Raw genomic sequence first — 21,732 nt, forward strand, 5'->3', positions numbered from 1 at the left:
ATTCAACAACAAAATAAAAAGTTAATTAAATCAGACAGCAATTTGGTTAAGTTTTTTTTAAAAAAAAAATGGAAAGCAGCAGGTCAGTGAGATCACCACCGCCTGCATCAATTATTATAAAACCGATAAACAAGAATGCTATTCATAGAATCTGTTCAGGTCAAGTGATTTTGGACCTCCCTTCTGCTGTTAAGGAGTTAGTTGAGAACAGCTTGGATGCCGGTGCTTCCAGTATCGAAATCGGCTTGAAAGAATACGGCCAGGAATCGTTTCAAGTTGTCGATAACGGTTGCGGCATTTCCCCAAACAACTTCAAGGTATATATACATATATATATACTAGCATAGTGTCCCTTTAACCATAGTTTATGGAATTTCATATATAGTTTGATATCCATTTTCCTATATGGGTGCCCAGATCATGTGGGGGATTAGGATGGAGGTATTTTACCGGCATCATATGGCTCATACGGGGTGGGTCGATGGGTATCTAATTGTGGTATCGGGGCTAGGGTTCCCTCCATTACCCTTTTTAGTTTTGTCTAAATATAAGAAATTTTGCAGAAAAGGTAAATAAGAACCTGTAATTACTAGATATGGAAAAAGAACTTTAATTTACGAAAACAGATCATAAGTTGAAAACTTAAGGTGAAAGTATATGGTTCTTGTATGACTTTATGTCTATAACCATTAATTAGTGATTTAGTGTGTCAAGTTTGTTGATGCTGTATAAACTGTTGATATTGTGGTAGGTTTTAGCGCTTAAGCATCATACGTCAAAACTAACGGATTTCCCTGACCTTCAATCGTTGACGACTTTCGGGTTTAGAGGTGAAGCTCTTAGTGCTTTGTGTAACTTGGGAGATTTGACAGTTGAAACGAGAACGAAGAATGAAAAAGTTGCGACGCATTTGACTTTTGACCGGTCGGGTGTGCTTACTGATGAGAAAAAGACGGCACGACAAGTTGGTACAACTGTTACTGTGAAGAATTTGTTTTCTAACTTGCCTGTGAGATGTAAAGAGTTCCACCGTAACATTCGGAAAGAGTATGGCAAGTTGATCTCTTTACTCAATGTGAGCTTTTTGTCCTAATTTTTTATTTTTTGCCGCTTATTGATGATATCTATATTCTACTTATAGCTCCTTTGGAAAATTTTCTTAATTGTGCATAGATCATATAGTACTTGTTTTCTTTCTTCATTTACAATTGTCAAGTTTACCATTCCCATAGATGGCTGTCATGGATGATGTATATTTAGGCTAGATATGTAAGTTACCCTGGATGCTATTCTGATGCTCATCTTGCTTCTCATTCTTTAGATATCTAGTGTTATCTTGCATAGAAAATCAATGTGTATATAGATGACAAACTTTTCATTGTATTTTACTCTACTATCATGTTCTGATTAGTACTAGGACTGATCCAAAATTGTTGCTGAATCTTGCGGACTCTGTTTACTCTGGGTATGTAAGAATGTGAATCTTGTTACTTTTTGATTGCTTTTATTCAAATTCAGATAAAATTTCTATCATATCGATGTTTCTAGGTAGTTATGAGTATACATTATTCATCTTTAGAAAGGGGCATGGTCTATCATTTCAATATTTTTGTATTCTGGAAAATCTGTAGTGTCTGGTAGGTCAAGTCATTTTAAATAAATGTCTGATGCCTAAAGTTGACCTTGGTTTTATGACAATTCTTGTAATTCAGGCCTATGCTCTGACTGCAAAAGGGGTTCGGCTGGTTTGTACAAATACGACTGGAAGAACTAAAAACACTGTAGTGATTAAAACACAGGGAAGTGGTTCCCTCAAAGATAACATCATTACAGTGTTTGGCACAAACACTTTTAACTGCTTAGAATCCGTGAGTCTATTTATTTCAGATACTTGCCAGGTGGATGGGTTTCTTTCTAAGCCTGGCAACGGCAGTGGACGGCATTTAGGTGATCGACAGTATTTTTTTGTAAATGGTCGACCAGTTGACATGCCAAAGGTCAGTAAGCTTGTGAATGAACTTTACAGATCTGCAAATTCAAAGCAATATCCAATCGCAATCATGAATTTTGTTGTTCCAACCAATGTGTGTGATGTTAATGTGACTCCGGATAAAAGAAAAGTCTTCTTCTCTGATGAAGGCTTGCTTCTGAAGTCATTGAAGGAAGCTTTATTAAAGATCTATTCCCCAAATCTTGCTAGCTTCACAGTACAACAATCTGAGGAAATCAGCCAGGAAATGAACACCAAGTTGTGTTCACCACGTGACAAGTCTTTTTCAGAGGTTTCACAGAAACAAGTATCACCTGAGAAAAGTGCTAGTAAAAAAGAAGCATGCAGTGAGAAGCAACTTAAAGAAACAATCAGTGTTGTAAGTGAAGGTGAAGAGACACCAAGATCCTCCCCTGCTGTTAATGTGATCAATGTTGAAGATTACAGTTTATCAAAGAGAGATTTTACACTTAGATCTCATGGCATGAGGAAAGCAGATACCTTTTCTGGGAACTTTAGTAAGAAGCAAGCAGTTATAAGTAACGACACTACTTACAATCGGCAGATGTCATCATACAGCTCAACAATGCACAAAATTGTTGCCGAAGGAACAGATTCGCCTTGTTCTTCAGGTCCCATTCAGTCAAGGCTTACATCATTTGTTACCGTAAACAAGAGGAAGCTTGAAAGTATCACTAATAATTCATCTGAGGTGCCGGTCCTTAGAAATGGACCCATCCTTCGTCAATCAGTTAAGCAAAATTCTAGTTTTCCTTCTACATTTTCAAAGAATCCAATGAAGCTTCATGTGGTTGATGATTCTGATGAAGTTGATAGGAATGAGTCAAAGCCATCCGTTGGTACCATGAAGGATGAAGACTACATGGAATTAGATGTCTCACCTAATAAAGTCAATACAAAATTTGGACAAGTTGACAAGGTATGTCAGTTGTTTGGTTGTTGGTTCATCTCACGTTCTAAACATGCTATAGAAGGCTTTGGATATCCTCTTTTATGTTTCTCAGCTGGAAACTCTCATGATTTTTATGTCATCATAGCGATGTCAACTAATTATTGAATTGACATGCTATTTCATACAATAAGCTGAACACAATAAAAGTTGAATGGGCTAACTGCATGTAAAGGTAGCCAAGCTTTTTCTAGGTATTATAGTATTCTGATACTCTTAAATGTTATTAACTTAAATTTTATATAACTATTTTTCTATTTTGGGTAACTAACCTTGAGTTTTGTATAGTTCAAGAGAAACAGTTTTCGTTATTTCTATATTTGGGAGGTGGGTGTTGCCGAAGATAGTCAGTTTACTAGCTTCATACGTCAAGTTCACTTACCAAAATCGAGTTTTTTTTTTCTTTAAAGTCTGTACTTTTCTATGAGGGAGAAACTACGATATTACCCTAAATAGAAGTTTGAGGAAAGTTGGTGCTTATTTCTCAACTCAGCTTAATCAAGTACATAATCTCTGTTACTTCTCATTGGTTTTTATCTTATGGGTTTTATACCATGCTTCTTATCCAGGACATAATAACAGTAGAGACACCTTCACTTGCTCCAAAACCAGTATTAGATGCTTCATCTCCTAAAAATATCAATGATGCCCCAGATGTAGTAGACATGTCTACTCCATTACATTCTTCTCAGCCAGCTTCAGATACACTAGAGTCTTCTTCTGGTCCAAAGAGGTGTTATACCATGAAGTTCAGTTTTGAGGGACTAAAGAAGTGGAGGCACCAAAAAATATTAGCATTTCAAGCAAGCAAAAATAAATCTGAAGTATCAAAGCACAAAAGGTATTAAACTGTGATTTTTGGTGGGATGAATTGGAAAGTACTGCTTTTTGATTGTTCTTAGTTTTTTACTTACAGAAGCTATGCCGATGCAACATTAGAGATTTCACAAGTGGTAAAAGAAGATGCCAAGGCACGAGCTTTGTCTGCAGCAACAAGGGAATTGGAAAAGCTATTCAAGAAGGAAGATTTTGGCCGCATGAAGGTTGTTTATCCTTCCTGCTTGTTTAAGTGCTACAAATGTAGCTAATTTAAGGAGCGAACTGTAGCTCATTTTAATTCATCATGGTAATAAAGCAGGGTTCAACTATGTAATAAGTTATTTTTCCTGTTCCTTGTATATTACTCCAGATTATTGGGCAATTCAATCTTGGATTTATCATTGGCAAGTTGGATCAAGACCTCTTTATAGTGGATCAGGTCTTACATCTTTTTTCATCTTCCCTATACTTTGTATGTATGTAGGAACATAAAAACTAAATATTATTTGAAGATCCTTCGAACAGATTCTAGCTTGCAGGGTATAAAGTATACAAGTATGTATATGTACTTGACAGTTTAATAACATTTTTGGCTCACCAGCATGCTGCGGATGAGAAATACAATTATGAGCATTTATCACAGTCAACCATCTTGAATCAACAACCTTTGCTGAGGTGAGGACCTTTTTTGGTTTAATGTTCAGTGGAAAGAAGATCTTGTTATATTCAATTAATGTTAAAGTCGTACACGAACACGAGTCATAGTTCTCTACTTGGCACTTGCATTTGTTCTTTGATGGGAAATTATAACGACTCTTCTTCTGCAATATGATGTAATAGACCAATAGTGGTGGAGTTATCCCCTGAAGAGGAAGTGGTGGTCTCGATGCACATGAATACTATCAGGTGATTTTACCTAGCCATTCTCACTCCTTCATTTATAGCTTTACTCTTTCCCCTTCTAATAAGTTTCAGCTTATGCTAGTTCAAAATGTTGGTTGATTAATTAATTTAAAGTAGAGAACATTGATACGGGATCCATATTGTTGTTCTTGGAATTAAGATTGTGATATTGTGGGATAATGTAGGAGGTGAAGGCAGTATCTGCAAGAAATAAATATATGTATTTTGTTTTCTTATGTGAATTTTATTTACATAATAAAAATAGAAATAGAAAATATAGGTTAAAGATGATGGTCGGTAATCTGGCTGTGACTGAAAAGCTTTATGGACTTCAGTGCTCCAAATTAGAAGTTCAAGGACAAAATCTATTAGTTTGAAGTATTAAATTAATACGTTATACTTGTGATCTTTATTTTTATATTCATTATTGATATGTATTCTTCTCTTTAATGTCCAGGAAAAATGGGTTTTCATTGGAAGAGAATGTGGATGCTCCCCCTGGGAACCGTTATAGATTAAAAGCCGTTCCCTTCAGTAAGAACATAACCTTTGGAGTTACAGGTAGGGTGCTTTATTGAACCTTGGACTCCCAATGATATGTTATGGATTAACCTGTTGTCTAGAAGGGTTTTTTCATTCCATATTAGCAAACAATATTGATAAACACCATCAATATGTGTAGATTCTTCAGCCCTTCAAAAGAATTAAAGATTTGCGTAAATTCTTCAACTCGTTCTTATTTTAGCTTTGCATATGATCTGTATTTTGCAGATGTGAAGGAGCTCATATCTATTTTGACTGATAGTCAAGGAGAATGCTCAATGATGGGTACTTATAAGATGGACACCTCCGATTCAGTTTGCCCCCCAAGAGTACGTGCAATGTTGGCATCACGTGCCTGCAGATCGTCTGTTATGATTGGAGATCCACTTGGAAAAAATGAGATGCAAAGGGTACATCACTTTATTTTTGCTTATATGGTTTAAAGTTTAAACAATATACTCCCTCTTCTATTCCTCTTGGTAACCTGCTAATTTAAAATTATATAATTTTCCTTCATTAATTGACACTCTGAGAGGTTAGGGAAAGGAAGAGAAGAATTATCAAATTTGATTAAACTATGAAAAACAAACCATAATCCAGATTCAGAAGTGCCCAAACTATCAAGTACATAAAACATACTCAATATAATTTGAAATATTTTGTTGGGGTTACTGCATATAAAGGTAGCCAACTGTGTTAGTTTTTTATTTAACAGTTAACACACTTTATATGCACCCTCAGAAAGGCAATAACCCTTAAAATGTTGATCGGAATTTCGTAACACTTATGTGGCACTGTCACGCCTAGAAATTGGTTAAGTTTGGAAAATTGTCCGAAATGAATATTTTTTAAAAGTTTGATATTTTTTGTTGGTACAAAGTGTGTTACACATAAAAATCAGCCGAAAGTTTATTGTGAGTACCTTTTTCTGCTATAGTTTTATGTTTGTTTATGCAATTAATCCCTTTGGTTTCATCATAACTTGACAAATTTGTTACCATATTTGTGTTTCTTGTAGATAGTTGAGAGATTGATGGATCTAAGATCTCCATGGAATTGTCCACATGGTAGACCGACAATGCGTCACTTAGTGGATTTAACAACTGTGCATAAAAGTTCCGATGTAGATGATTCAACCTTGTGACAAACTCACAAGACATCCTGTAATCGTCCATGCGTTGCCCATGTACAATGTTAGTTTAGTGTAAAAACTCTCGGGGTTTGAAAGTTGCTATGCTTGGATGCAAGTAAAATTCACGAAGGCTGGTTTCACGATCTTCTGGTGTCTGATTTATCATTTATCACCATGTTTCCAGCGGTATAATTTAACAGCTTTAGGTTCCCGAACAACAATAGTTGTAGATTACCCAGGAGTAAGCAAGTATATTGTATCATCTGATTGGCAAAAATTTTAGTACCAAAGTTATTCTGCTGATGAAATCAGGAGGGAATTTCTGCTCATTCATAGTAATGTTAAGATTTTGATATCTTAAAAAAATGACTTAGAGAGCTATGATGCACCGAAACTCCAAACAGGTAGCCGTACCTGTTTTAGAAACTCCATGGAAACATTTCCATGTACGAAACACGAGTGAAACTTTTCCTTGAATTTTCCATAGATACCGAAACGTTTTTTTAAAGTTTCCATACTTAGTCTAATTAATATTAGAGTTTAATGGACTTTTCGTATTCCAAACAGACTATATTATATACAATTTGATCAACATTCGTTTTTTTTAATTTCAAAACCAATTATTAAACACTAAACATTTGATGAGTGATCACTAATCAATCATATATTATACAAATACAGTTATACATAATATTTGAAGTATCAAGTCTGTCTATAAAAAATTGATATATTTTAAATTTGTATGTTTTTTATTGCCGTACCTGTATCTTGTATTTTTTAGTTTTGCCATCGCCTGATCCCGTATCGTTCCTGTACCCCGTTACCGTACCCGTTTCGGTGCTACATAGCTTGAGAGTGCTTATTGGCTGAAGCTTGTTTGCATCAGTCATTCTTGACTAGCTTATTGAGCTATGTATATTTTTTTAATAAAAAATTTATGACTTTTTATTGTTGGGACTTAGGACTTGAAAGTAATGAAAAGTAATATTTTCACTTTAACATAATTTTAAAATGTTTTAACTTTACACGACCTTTTTAACATTAGTTACCTTACATAAATTACCTACCTTACTCGCTACATGGTAATTTATGGTTTGTTTTGTTTAATTTTAGGAAGAAATTTAATAATTTACGGAATTATTGTTAGGCCATTGATTTTTATCATATAAGTTTTGTAGTAGGCTACCCAAATCTAATACTCGAAATAAGCTACTTGAATTTATATTCTCTTCATTAACATACCTAAAACTACACTAGAGACCAATAGATCAATGACAAATACTACTATCAACCATGACACTTCATTTATAAGATTTGAACTGACCAAGTTGGTCAAATTTGAAGTATCTTAAATCAAAAATCATCATTGATGATTTAAAGATGATTATTAAATTTTGACTTTGATTTTAATTGAAAATTTGAAATTGTTAGGAGAATTTGAAGCGACTATAATCCAAGTAAATCCCCCGTGTCTCTACTCTCTACATAGACAATTACTCGTTAATCTAGGATAAAACAAGTAAAATATACCCGCATGTTGTTGCAGGTTTTTCTTCCTAATTAAAAATTAACGTGATCAAAAATTTTCCTCCGAATTTTATGATAAATATATACTATTTAATACACTTTGTAATCAGCCTCTAGATATTTGTAACCAGCCTCTAGATATTTAATGAATCTGTCGTTCTAAAAAAAACCTATTTAATACACTTTGTAATCAGCCTCTAGATATTTGTTTTGAAAACCCCTTAAAATTGTATTATATCAATCAAATCCATTAATATTCATTCAGTATTAATTGGTCGAAAAGTAATACAACTTGCTTTATAGTATACTAGAATAGAACTAAAATGATATTAGCGCACATGGCGTAGTGGGGTCATGCGGATGTTTCTCTTTATGGTTCATAACTATTTATGATCTAAATTATTTTTCTTTGAAAATCTTCTAAACATAGTATGGTTATGTGTTACTCGTTTATATCTTTTGTCTTGGCTATGGAAGGAAGAGGTAAAACGATTGTTAATCAAAGCTATGGATGGAGAAACTAAAGTAAACAAATTTTTTTGACATATATGTTGGATTACTAAATCTCTTATTTGATAGAATAAAAAAGACCTTGTTTATTACCATAGGAGCCCCTCGTTTATATTTTAATGTAACAACTAACAAGGGAAAGATTAGAGTAGGCCGGTTACTAGGTAGCTTCAGTCACCCTTCTATCCTGCAACACTTTCTCCATGGAGAGATTTTAAGGTCCCTGTGTTTATTCTTCGTTAGGAAAGACGACGGAAGGCCTTTGGGTGTCTTCTTTTTGAGATCCACTTTATTTATTTTGTACAATCATTATCATCAATCCATCATCATCTGCGGCTACAATCTTCCCACCACCACATGCAAGGCCCTTTTTTTCGTTTGATAATTTTTGGATCTCGAAGACGGTTGACAGTTGACGTTGACGACACCAACATATTCGAGATTCCAGTTTTTGTATGATATTATTTGGATTTGCAAACCGGTGGATGGTTGGTGTTGACGGCGACGTAAATAGTCACTAGTCACTACCATTTTTTAAGCCTGAGAAAATAAAGGCGACGGTTTTTCCTGATGGTTAACTGGTTATGTAAGATGTGATGATTATATATATGTATGTGTGTATATTATAAAAGTTGTACTTGTTGCTGCAAAAAGTGTAAGGAAATGAGTTGTCACAATTGTAGCTCTATTGATAACTAAACCGAGTACGCTTTGACGAAACCGGATATTGTAGCAACTAAAACGGAGCTCTAGCAACCAAACCGGTTACTGTAGCTCTATTGATTTGATTTCATATCTATACTATATTATAAAGCAGATTTCCCTAGATTTTCAACATTGAACTTGAAATTTTCAATATTGATTTTAAGTACTTTTCCAAAATGCCCATCCTATCTATTCTATATTTATCTACAATAACTATAATACCCTTTCTCTCTTCTCAAATCTCAACCAATCATCTTTTTTCTTTCTCATCCATAAATCATTTATTCCTCCAATTCATTCAAAATCTTTTATCTCAAAAATCGTACATCGATAAATTATAAAAATTGTATGAGTGTTCTTAAAATTTCATGCTCTTTCATTAGAGATGTTATTCGATATACTTTCGACAAATTTTTAAATCCGAGAGCGGAGCCCGTACGGCTAAGGCATTTGACTATCATACTCTATGACATATCAACTCCTATAATCTATCATACTCTATGACCTAGGTATCACCCCACCATCTCACTACCGCAACGCACGGGTACTTGCTCTCGTAAATAATAACATATTTCCTCAATAACGAATTAAAATTAATGTAATATCAAAGTAGTATATGTCATTTCATGTCCTATCTATTTGTTTGTTTTATTGAAAACACACGACAACCACATATTCAACAAAACCCGCCACCACTCCCTCTCCCACCACCTCCTGCCACCACGATCATCCCCTTTGCACCTTTAATTTCAGACAAACCAATAACCATACTTCGTTATAATAAGCTTTCTCTTTGGAGTTTTAAATAACTTTAATCTTTTGAAACATTAAAAAAAAGAGAAAAAGTTATGGAATGTACATGGAGAACAAAAACAAGATTGAAACTTAAGTAGCAATAATAATAATAATCATCCATGAAACCAATCACAACTTCTATTTCAAATTCATTTTTGGTATTTCCTTATTCTTTTTCATCTTCCAAGATTATTATTGTTGCCCAAAAGAACAAAAATCATAATAATAATAATAATAATAATAATAATTCCCAATCCCCTTCTAAGGTAATATATATATATATATATATATTAGCATATGAATTATATTGTGTATATATTGATTGATTGCATTGACTAATTTTTAGCTGGTTAGAGTAAAACTTAATGTTCTTGTTATTTAAAGTGAATTGCTGCTATGTATGTATAAGTGAATTTGCTTTATGTAATGATATTTTTGTGGGCTAAAAAACTGTGACAGTTGAGCCATTTATTTCGTTAGCTCGTAAAAGTTAGATGAAATGCTGCTACTTATGTTTTTTCACAACAGATTTTGTAATCTGTTACTAATTTCATTCGAGTGTCCCGGATATCTGTCCTGCAATGCCTTAACGTACCATGAATCACGTTCAATGACCATATTGCGTTCTTATTGCTGGTGAATTCGTGTCGGAAAGGAGGATAACTCTTACGTAAAGATGGCGGTTCCAATGTTCAAATAACACTATGTGCAAACAGTTTTATGAATGTTGTTGAATGTCCGTTGGAAAAGTGCTATAAATTATCTCATAACTTGGTTTTAATTATATTTATCTTTTAACGGAGTTCATTTTGATAGGGTTCTGAGCCACCTCCGGCTAGGATTACATCAAATGTAAAGCAGAATTTGCAGTTCTTGAAGTTGTGGAAGGTGATTTATGATGAATACTGATCAGACCTTTTTGGGCGTTTTCTTTTTTTAGAATTCAGGTGCCAGCTGCTAGTTAAAACTAAGATATGGTAATTTTGACCCAGTCTCTTATGAATGGACTTATGTGGTTCATGGTTTATATTGAGCCAAATGGGTTAAGCAATTTTTTTTACGTAAAAAGTGGTAAGGGTTCAAATGGGTCAAAAAAGTTGAAAGGTGCCCTAAATGTATTTTCAATTCCTGGATCCTTGTAAATCATTTTTAATTTCATTATATGAAACTAGGCAAATATTTTAAAAACCCAGTATGTTGTTACTCCGTGTTATATATAATGCAATAAGTGTTTATAACGTGTGGACAGAAAGATGTTTGCGGGTCAACAAAACATGTGCCATATTAAAACAACTCGGTTGTCTACCCACTTGCTCATTTGCCATCTTTGCTAAAACCTGGAAGACTTTTTTACTTATAGGAGTATCAAAAGAGGAAATCTGGCACACCCAGGCCTGCTACTAGTTACCGTAGGAAGAAGGTGGAGAAAGATGACCTTCCGGATGATGATACCAACCTATATCGTGACCCTACTTTGACCCTCTATTAGTAATTCTCTTTCCTGATCTTAATCTGGCCTCAAATGATTACATAGCGATTTTCTGAATGTATTAAACAGTACAAATCAGGGAATAGACACTGCAGTCCCTGTGTTGCTTGTTGATGGTTATAATGTTTGCGGCTATTGGCCGAAGCTCAAAAAGCATTTCATGGGTGGAAGACTTGACCTTGCTCGCCAAAAGCTTGTTGACGAGCTCATAACCTTTGGCATGTTAAGAGGTTTGTGCTATTTAATTTGAAACATCATAAATCACTTGAAACAACTTCTAAGGTAGTAAGGTTTACCTTGGTAGCAAATCGAAACAATTGGGGAAGAGGTGGGGTGGGGGTGGGGGGTAGTGGCGAGTTGTCATTTGGGTAATGGGTCAAAATGTTTGCAAGGATGGAATAGGACCAATCATGTTAATTCGACCTGGAAAACTTTTTCCTGGATCTATCGAAGCTTTTCCCCCGTATAATGTCTACTAAGTATGCTTACAAAATTATTACTTTTAACTAACAAGTATCTAAAATAAAGCAATTTTATAAGTTGCATGCATTGAAAGTACACTTTAGGGGACTTTCAGCCTGTTTGATTTGGTTGGCCTGTTTTTGTAGGTAGTTTTTCTACTCATTTTACCTGGCAGAATTAAGTATATAAACTAATCAGTTTGTATATAAGTAAGTGGTCGAAATTTCCACCTTTAAGTAAGTGTGTTAGGCTGTTAGCTATTTTTTGCATCTTTGAAATGTACGCAGTAATCTTATATGTCTATGAAAATTCATGTAGAATGAAATGGTACTTTTGTTGGTGTATTCGTGTTTCAGCGTAGAGTCATCTTCTTGTTGCTATATCTGTCACTTTTTTTTTTCCTTTCTAATCTTGTTCTCTTATATTGTATTTGGACAATTGCAGAGGTGAAAGTGGTAGTTGTTTTTGATGCTATGATGTCTGGGCTTCCAATGCACAAAGAAACTTTTGCTGGGTATCTCTCATAACCTGATAGTTAATATTTATTGTATATTGTTTTTGATTTTTAATTGTCTACTAGATGGCTTAAATTTTTGCAGCGTTGACATAGTTTATTCAACTGAAACCTGTGCTGATGCATGGATAGAGAAAGAGGTAAGTAGCAACATGTATTTTTACTTCTGTTAGACATAATGGGGTGTTTGGATTTTCGTAGCTTGTCTGCGTGTAACAACAATTCGTAGTACTAACTACATAGTGCGTGAATAAAACGTGAGATTATCTGACGTTTTCAAACTAGCTGCAGCATACTTGATCATCATCTATCTCTTATTTGTAAGCTTATATAAAAGAGTTTGAGTCCCAGCTATACACATATTTTCTTTTTACAAATTAATTATTTGGTTATTAGAGTGTCTACCATTTTACAAATTCAAATGCCCCCTAAGTTCATTGATATAATCAATTTAGAAATTTTTTTGAAGGACTTATAAAAAAAGTTGGTTCTAATACTAATGTAACCCTGAATTCGATGATAGGTTGCAGCCTTGAGGGATGATGGATGCCCAAGGGTATGGGTTGTGACATCTGATCGTTGTCAGCAAGACGCAGCACATGGAGCAGTATGCCCTTTGATTTTATCTTTCGATACCATAGATTTTGTGTTTCTATGCATACCCTTTGTATTATACTCCCATTCAAAATAATACGTCATCTATTTATGAAGATGTGAAATCCTTACTACATAGTTTGCAAAAAGTATCTTTTTATGGTTAGAACAAACAATTTGCTCATTATGTGTTACTTAAAATATGTTCTATGGTACTGACTTGTTGAATTTTGATTTCAGGGAGCTTTTGTTTGGAGTTCAAAGGCATTGGTCTCAGAGGTAAAACATTTGCCCTCTGTATGTGTGTAATTATACACATATTTGTCACTCTATTATTCTTACTTGTTATTTCGGTTATTGGGTCTGGCTCAATTCTTTTAGTAAAAATTGGGTTGAGTTTCATTGAAATTCAATTAAGAGAACGAACGTTATCTAGATTACTTATATTTTTGTTTGTCTCCTTCTATATGAAGGTACGAATCTCCTAAGAAATTATTAAATATTTTAAATAGTTAAACTCTAATGTTGAACAAAGAACTACAATTTGTACATATGGCGTTCTGATGCAGTTACGCGTGCATTCAAATGGCAAAAAGAACAATTAATTAATCAAAGACCGAAAAACATTGACAAAACGTCAATTTTCTTATAACTCAATAATATTCAACTCCACTTTACAATAACCAAAGACCCCTATTTATACTAATCCTAACATGATTAAACTAGGAAACAAATCAAGCTATAATTATCTAATAAAATAAAGATAACTTATAAAAATAAAAGATAACAAATAATCATAAAAAGATTACTTATTAAAAATAAGGTTAACGTAAATTAAATTCAATAGAGGTTGGGTTGTTCATGACTCTCCTGCATCATTCTCTCCCTCTTCGAAAAAACTCGTCCTCGAGTTTTGTAACAAGTTTGACAACACCAGTTAAGCCACATCCTCCTGGATCAAAAGGAACATCATTGTTATTCATTGCCACGACCAGTCTTGTTAATTTTCTTCTATAGTTCCCATCATAGATATTAGGCCCAATCGAACTCCCATGGCCACTGTAATTTGGAATTGACAGCCCACATATATATGTCTCACGTTGACATGAATACTTATAATATACACTTGGAATTGATTCCCATCCAACATCCTTATTAGCAAGGATATTTTCAATACCGTAAATTAATATATCTTCATCCCTTTCAATACCCGTGAATACCTTTGCATATTTGGAACAGCCTCCAGTGATCTTTTTTTCAACAGTTATCCTATCTTGAACCAAACCTATGTTCAAGGCTTGCATAACCCACCAATAATCTTCATTACTAACCTCTTCATCTCCATAACTATCAAAACGAGGAGTTGATAGATAGATATCGTCACAACCTCCAAGATACTCCTCCTTCCCATCGTCCTCATCCCGGATGAAAGTCGGTGAGTCGGTTTCTTGAAACTTGTAACCATCGCCGTCTTCAAGATGCTCCTCTTTCCCAATGATTTCATCCCAGATGACATTCTTTGGGTCAGTTTCTTGGATCTTGCGATCTTGTGAATAGAACACGATTTCATCGCTGCCTCTTTCGGTGATTCGGCGAGTAAAAAAGTGGTTCTCATCACGCATAGCCATTTGAATTAACCTGAGCTCTGATACCAACTGATGCAGTTACGCGTGCATTCAAATGGCAAAAAGAACAATTAATTAATCAAAGACCGAAAAACATTGACAAAACGTCAATTTTCTTATAACTCAATAATATTCAACTCCACTTTACAATAACCAAAGACCCCTATTTATACTAATCCTAACATGATTAAACTAGGAAACAAATCAAGCTATAATTATCTAATAAAATAAAGATAACTTATAAAAATAGAAGATAACAAATAATCATAAAAAGATTACTTATTAAAATAAAAGATAACTTAAATTAAATTCAATAGAGGTTGGGTTGTTCATGACTCTTCTGCATCACGTTCAAATGTTGATGAACGGTAATTCCTTCTGACTTCTAAAGTGGCCCTATGTGGCTATGATGTCAAAATTCCTGGCGCCAAAACTTAACCTCTGGTTAATTTAAGTATATGTTTTTAGAATATTCAAGGTTGTTGCGATTGGTGTGTATAGGTAGTTTATCTTGGATAATATGCCCTCTAGCTAGCACTTCTGGCTTGCTTTTGATAGTTCTCATCAATCTGAATATTATCGTGACCGTCAATAGGTTGTTAAAGAGTAGATGAGCGATAAGGCAAAGCTGATTGAGTGTTTGTTTATGAAGTTCATAGGTTGTGCAATTCTAAAGCCCCAGCAGTATCTCTTAGTTTTTTGGTCTCTTTATGACTCAAGATTTTCGCACTCTTATCAAGTACATTATATATGGCATCATATATCTTCATTTACTACTTGTGTCTTCAAAAATATGCTACATAGAATAATCCACCACTATTAACCCCTTTGATGTGTAAATTAGAAATATTGTGTTTTTTCAGATCAAGACTTCACAAAAGGAGGTCGAGAGAATGCTTCAAGAACACAAGTGAGTTCTTCAGAATGAAATATCTAAAATAACCTAAATCTTGATAGAACGTTGTCAAGCATTTTATATCTTGCAAGCTCAAATAATTAAAAAAAGCCAAGTTTTTGCGGGGTCAAGCCAGGTAGCCCACCCCACTTTGATAGATCACCTTCACCTAACTAGGCGGGCCTGCCCATAACAACGTTTCAAGTTATCGTCTTTTTTTCCCCCTTATTTTTTTGCATTAATGCGAGATTCAAGTAATTCAACCATGGTGCATCTCTTCCTTTCAGGTCAACTTCAGTACAGGGTAAACTGTTGAAGCACAATCTTGATACCGAGGTAGTAAATGCTCTCAAGGATCTCAGAAACAAGCTCTCAGAAACTGAGTCACCTGGCTGATTCAGTGTGTAAGAGTGCCCGGAAGTATTTGTACCTGTTCTACAAACCTTCACTATAGGTGATAGTTTCAACCCAAATGCAAAAAGAGTTGAATTTTACCAGGAAAGCATATTAAACGGTTCTTTTTTTATTTTTATTTTTGATTAAAGGACTTAGTTTCGGGACTACTTTTAACTGAAATTGAGGAATATGTATTGATATCCTGACATAAGATGAGGTGAAATGGTGTTTATAGAAACCAGATGAAGTTAGAGTATAATGAATTGTTTGATTATTCTGCATTATATAAACAATGTAACTTTAAAGAGTTGAAGAGTTCGTAACTTAATTAAGTTTTTAGTTTATGTATTTTTCTGGGAGATAATATTTGATTGGTGTAGCATAACTTTTTTTATTTGTTCCCTTAAATAGATTATCAATATTGAGAGTAATATTCTTGCATTTCTGTTAATATTTTTTAATTTGTAATATTGTAATATGTTATACTGGTTAAAAATTTATAGCGAGATTATGCATGGAGAGTTAATGTTATTAGACTCTGAAAAAAAAGAAGTTATATCGTTTTCTGGTGCAAAGCACGGGATTAAAAATCCTAGTTGGATTATTTGTTATCGTTTGAGAAATTTGAAGATTTTTAAATGGTGTATGATTAACACATTAGCAATTTATAGCCAGATTTAACTCATGAAAAAGATCCCACATTCTTATATCCAGGATCGACATTACTACACATATGGTACATTCTACAATAATATGCAATGTACTAGGAATGCTTATAATTAATGATAGGTTAAAATTTTACAATATCATAAATATTTAACTAGTAATAATTAAACCACTAAAAAACATGAAGTTACATTAGTGGTCGTTTAAATTCCGATTGACACTGAATATTCGTATCATTTACACCACATTATAATATATAAAACTTTGTATACATGAAAATATAATATAGTATTTATAATTTATATACATTAAAGACTACGAAGTATCATTATTGTCCTAAAATAAATAAATATTAAAGACTCTATAAGACACATTTATCTCTATAAAACTATGAGGAGCAAAAGTGTTAGTCAATGATGATATCATCAAAATGATCTAATGATAGAGAATAAGATATGAAATTCAATCAATGGTCATTACTTTTCTAATTTAGAATTATGGGTTTGTTTTAATATATATTAAAAATTTATGTTAACACTAATTCTCATGAAAATAGTGCCCATAAGTTTATGAAAAAAAAAACAAATATATTTTTATGGAGTGCATTTTATGACAAGATTCAATATTGTTCTTATAATCGATAAGAATTAAAATATGAATCAAGCAACGATTACGCAAAGCAAAATAGATGGATAAATTATTAATATATGAGAGGGGTACCCACATAATGCGGCGGCGGCGGTGACAACAGGTGGTGGTGGTGGTAACGATGTGGTTGTTAATCTAAAAATAATTGATGTAAATGTTAGTGTAGTTATTATATGGTTAACTGATTTACCTTTTGTAAATAATTTTATTAAGAGTTTTTAGAGATATTAGGTGAAAATATTTAAATTAATGAATAAAGTAGTGATAGTTTGGATAAATATGGTTGAAAAATATTTTAAGAATATTTTGGGTAGATATAGTGTGTGAGTAGAGAATGTATTGAAAATTAAAGGTATTTTAGGTATTTCAAAGGTAAAAAGTTGGGAGGGATAATTTGTTTTGTAATAGAGTATAAATATAGATTAGATCGAAAGAGGTTTAATCACAAGATACATATATGTATGTCATTTATACATCATTATCTTTGTTAATAGTTTAATACTAAAAAAATAATTGATATAGTTGTTTATTGACCAATAAAAAATTTAATTAACTTAAAATCAACTGATGAGGAAGTAACAAGCTTGTGGTTCTCTCTTTAATACACTAGCATAATATCCGCGGATTGTAGCGATATCTTTAAAACAAATGCAGTTGTTAAATGGCGTAATGTGCTGTTGTGTTAATGTCGATTAAACCCATGTGCTTTTATAGTCCGATTAAAGGTGAACACTCAATATGGTTTGAATAATAATCAGTATAAATCATCATTGAAACAACAGTTTACCTAAAAGTAATGCCGACACGCACCAAAAATCTCCGTCAAAACGGTGGATTAGTACCAATGGGAACTACATATATACATACATAAACCAATGGGAACTGCCAATAATCTAATATATACATATATAAGCGAGCAATACTAAACATATTAATACAATAACATATCATCTTGATAGCCAAAAAGTTATTGAATTGTTGAAATGTGCTGGGAAAGTTGAATCATATATAAGAATAGGAGCTATACCCACCAATTTTCAAGTGACAGAAATGTACCGTAATAAGACCTACCTACTTGCATATAAAGAAAGCAACATACTTGCACTAAACAAATAAACATCAAGTGCAACATAGATCCACTGCAACATGGTAATTCCAACAACTCCAGCAACAATCCAAAACACTATTCACCTGCAACTATATACAAAATGATGGGTATGCATAGCCATAGTGCCATACAACACGCTAGCAGAGGCCATGTCAAAAGACGTATATCGTAGTCTCAATTCTTATGTTGTAATTTGTCAGCAAGATAAGTGTCAAATGTAAGATGATACAAAAAAGAGAAAAAACATTTAGAGCAATAACAACCTCCACCCCTTCAATTAACAGTCTCTGCTACTTCGTTTGAGAAATCAGTTTCTGTTGTATTTTTATGTTGGGCTCTTATGTTTGGGCGACTACCATTCCCCTATTAAATAACTTCACATAATACTAAACTATTTTATTCATTCCACAACGATGACTAACATGAGGATTTTCGATCCATCTGCTTCGAAATCTACAAACTTGACTATTATTAGCACTTAAACTATTAACTATGAATGAAATCATATCTAAAACCATACAAAATAAAAAACATGCAAAAAATAAATCCAATCATACCTACGATCCAACCAAATGCTTTCACAATTTTTGGTTGTCTGCATTGTCGCCTTGTTCATTCCACTGTCATCAAACACGGGTCTTTGAGCTCATATTAAGGAATACAAAAAGGAAAATATAATACAACTTTCAAGAACAATTATGAAATACCTTATGTGATTAAAGATATATATATATATGTGTGTGTGTGTGAGATCATAACTTGAGAATAACTATGTTGAGTTGTTAATTGGACCCGACGCTAACCTAGAACTCGCTTCCACGGGTCTAACAAATGCAAAAGCTATGGTGACTGTATGGTTCATATGTGCACCCGAGATATGCCCAACTTTATAGATCATGACAGTATAGATATCTCGTGAGCCAAGATGGATGGTAATTGGTAAATTCATTTCATTTGCAATAACACCACCATTCGCGGCTGCAATTAACACCATACAGGCAATCAATTAAAAACCATAAAAAAAGACTAAACATTACTGTTTTATATCTATACAGATTTCGTGTAAAGGAATGTTCTGGTTATAATATCCAGTGGCAACAACAATGCTTGCAGAATTTTCACTTTTCCCAGCCACTTGAAGAACATTCTTGGGTTCTTCATTTACCTCTATTCAATTAAACGCTCGTTTATTTCAATTATTTCAAGTTACATTGCAACTAATAAGATGAAGAAGATTACCTTTGGATCGTCAACGAACTGGTTTTTGAAGACTCCAATTGAACCCGGGCCACTAACGTCATGGTTCATCAAAATGTCCATGATGACCCAGCTATTGTCACTGGACTAATTTGGGGATTCTTAGTAGCTCTAGCAAATTTTTCCTGTCATTCTTATTTACGTTTTCACCTGTAGGATCGAAATCCATCGAATTGGTTATAATCCATGATTTCATTTTACTTTAGTGAAAAATTGAAAAATATAAACAACACAATACCTTGTCCGTAGCCATAGCTTGGATGTCCAATACACCAAAGCAACAAAACTCGTGTCAAAACACCTTGACATCCAGGTGCCTGGAAGTCAATCCCACACTTTATCAAATTTGTTTTAATAGAAAAGCTTAAAATGAAAGCTTTGCAAATGGTCAAACAGGTGTATGGTAAAACGTCACATAATACCATAATTATAATGTATAAAATCTTCTACATATTCAATAAACTTGATATAGCTAATAACTGTAAAGAATATCTACAATTTTTTGACCAAAATCCAACCCGTCCCAGAAACATTTTTACTCATTACAGAAAACACCTAAACCATCCATTGTGCCACAGGCTGTAATTGACTTCATAAAAAGCTGACCTTGCAAAGAGAATGCTTCAGGAATGAACCTTGAACTCTTTCTGGCACACGAATGACATGAATACTTCTGATATGAGAAATTTAGCGGTTATATATACTGGATTAATGTGACTACAAAGATAAGAGGTGCAATTCCGATCTCACACCCTATATACGAAGACAACCATTTTCGTTGGATCCCCACGTATATAGTTCTCCACCTCCTATGCATATAGGGCAATGAAGTACAAAGTTAGAATTAAAGATAACACAGACTATAAGCATGGCACATAAATTATTTGGAGTCAATAAGACACGTCTATGATTCATGTATGATCATGATGGAATGTTATGATTTATTATAAACATTCTCATAATCCAAAATTAACCATAGTAGCGGATTGTCATAACAATATCATGGACTTGCTTTCATATTTTGAATAAGGATAGTTGAGGAAAAGCCTCCTCCTTAAAAGCAACATAATTTCATATATTGTCACTAAATTGTTTTTATAAAAATCTAAAAAAAACGAAAAAAACATGATGAATATAATACATATATATATATATATATATATATATATGGCAGCATAAAAAGTTTAGTTGCTTCCATCAACATTTTGAAAGCATAAATCACTTAACTATCATCTTGAACGAAACTGTTAAAAATCACCTAAAGATGGAGTTAGTCTAACCTTATATTCATTCTTGATCCAAACTGTTATATAAATACTTGTTGTAGAAAAAACATGAAACCCATTAAATCATTTTGTTGCAGATAATCAAAAAGGTTCAAGCGACCAAATGTAAAGCTAGATTTTTGAAGTTGGTTACAATATAATTATCGAGAAAAATATTACCAATGAAACAATGGCGGATGCGGTGGATCCAGTCGGAGGTGGAAAGAGCGGATCAGAGGTGGCTGCCACTCACAACGAATTGAAGTAATTAATTTAAAGAAATCTACATACACAAAAAGAAAATAGGGTTTAATGTGAGAATTTACCAGTCCAAAAGAGTTGGAAAATCAGTTTGAGAAATCAATTTGCTGATGGAGATTTATTGTAAATCGACCACCCAAATGAATGCTGATGGAGATGACTGACGGTGGCGGCATGATGTTGGGCTGATGGAGGTGATTGAGTGGGAAAAGACCAGGAGACGTGAGTTGTTAGGGTTGTATTGGGGTAATTTTGACATTTTAAGTTCTGAATGTCTTAAGCCAATCTCCTTTGTAAAGGAGTATAGATAAATATAGATTTGGATTATATTTGGGTACTAGCTAAGTATCCCGGGTTTAACCCGAGAATAGTAATAAAAGTTTTGTAAAAACATATATTTGATACTTAAGTTATGACAGTCCAGCGTTACTCATAACCTCGTAATATTATATCTTATGTTTCAAATAAATTTAATTAGTTTATTAACCTGTATTATATGCCAAAAGTTTAAAATTATGTTATCATAAAATTAATTATACGATGAAAATATAAAAGTCCCATGTATAAAATATTAGAGTTTTCAAAAGAAAATAAAAAAAAGACATCAAAAATAACAAAATAAAAATGAAATAAACTTTAATTAGGAAGGTATTTTTGA

The 21,732-nt window shown here is 33.4% G+C and overlaps 2 protein-coding genes and 1 long non-coding RNA gene across 4 annotated transcripts; 2 read left to right on the forward strand and 1 right to left on the reverse strand.

Annotated features, from left to right (window-relative positions):
* Positions 1 to 15: 15 nt before the first annotated feature.
* Positions 16 to 6,634, forward strand: LOC122581073 (DNA mismatch repair protein PMS1). The gene is made up of 11 exons (XM_043753216.1): positions 16 to 317; positions 752 to 1,075; positions 1,713 to 2,930; positions 3,530 to 3,801; positions 3,877 to 4,003; positions 4,150 to 4,218; positions 4,381 to 4,454; positions 4,620 to 4,685; positions 5,140 to 5,243; positions 5,454 to 5,635; positions 6,244 to 6,634. Exons 1-11 carry the CDS (start codon positions 69 to 71, stop codon positions 6,367 to 6,369), a joined length of 2,811 nt encoding a protein of 936 aa, XP_043609151.1. The 5' UTR covers positions 16 to 68; the 3' UTR covers positions 6,370 to 6,634.
* A 3,099-nt stretch (positions 6,635 to 9,733) lies between these two features.
* Positions 9,734 to 16,217, forward strand: LOC122581074 (uncharacterized protein YacP). Its single transcript, XM_043753217.1, has 10 exons — positions 9,734 to 10,160; positions 10,711 to 10,782; positions 11,255 to 11,382; positions 11,453 to 11,613; positions 12,290 to 12,359; positions 12,445 to 12,499; positions 12,883 to 12,966; positions 13,194 to 13,232; positions 15,442 to 15,488; positions 15,761 to 16,217. The coding sequence occupies exons 1-10, from the start codon at positions 10,014 to 10,016 to the stop codon at positions 15,867 to 15,869; spliced, it is 912 nt and encodes a 303-aa protein (XP_043609152.1). The 5' UTR covers positions 9,734 to 10,013; the 3' UTR covers positions 15,870 to 16,217.
* Positions 16,218 to 18,339: 2,122 nt separating this feature from the next.
* LOC122582126 lies at positions 18,340 to 21,334 on the reverse strand. Of its 2 annotated transcripts, XR_006321101.1 has the most exons (7): positions 21,140 to 21,334; positions 20,994 to 21,055; positions 20,155 to 20,357; positions 19,787 to 19,865; positions 19,531 to 19,698; positions 19,095 to 19,269; positions 18,340 to 18,911 (listed from the first exon to the last, which is right to left on the reverse strand). It is a non-coding gene; the product is annotated as an uncharacterized LOC122582126 (long non-coding RNA). The 2 variants fall into 2 exon arrangements; XR_006321102.1 differs by lacking the exons at positions 20,994 to 21,055; positions 21,140 to 21,334 and adding an exon at positions 20,829 to 20,961.
* Between the last annotated feature and the right edge of the window lie 398 nt (positions 21,335 to 21,732).

Source organism: Erigeron canadensis, chromosome 9 (genome assembly GCF_010389155.1).
Source record: "Erigeron canadensis isolate Cc75 chromosome 9, C_canadensis_v1, whole genome shotgun sequence".
Lineage (NCBI taxonomy): Eukaryota > Viridiplantae > Streptophyta > Magnoliopsida > Asterales > Asteraceae > Erigeron > Erigeron canadensis.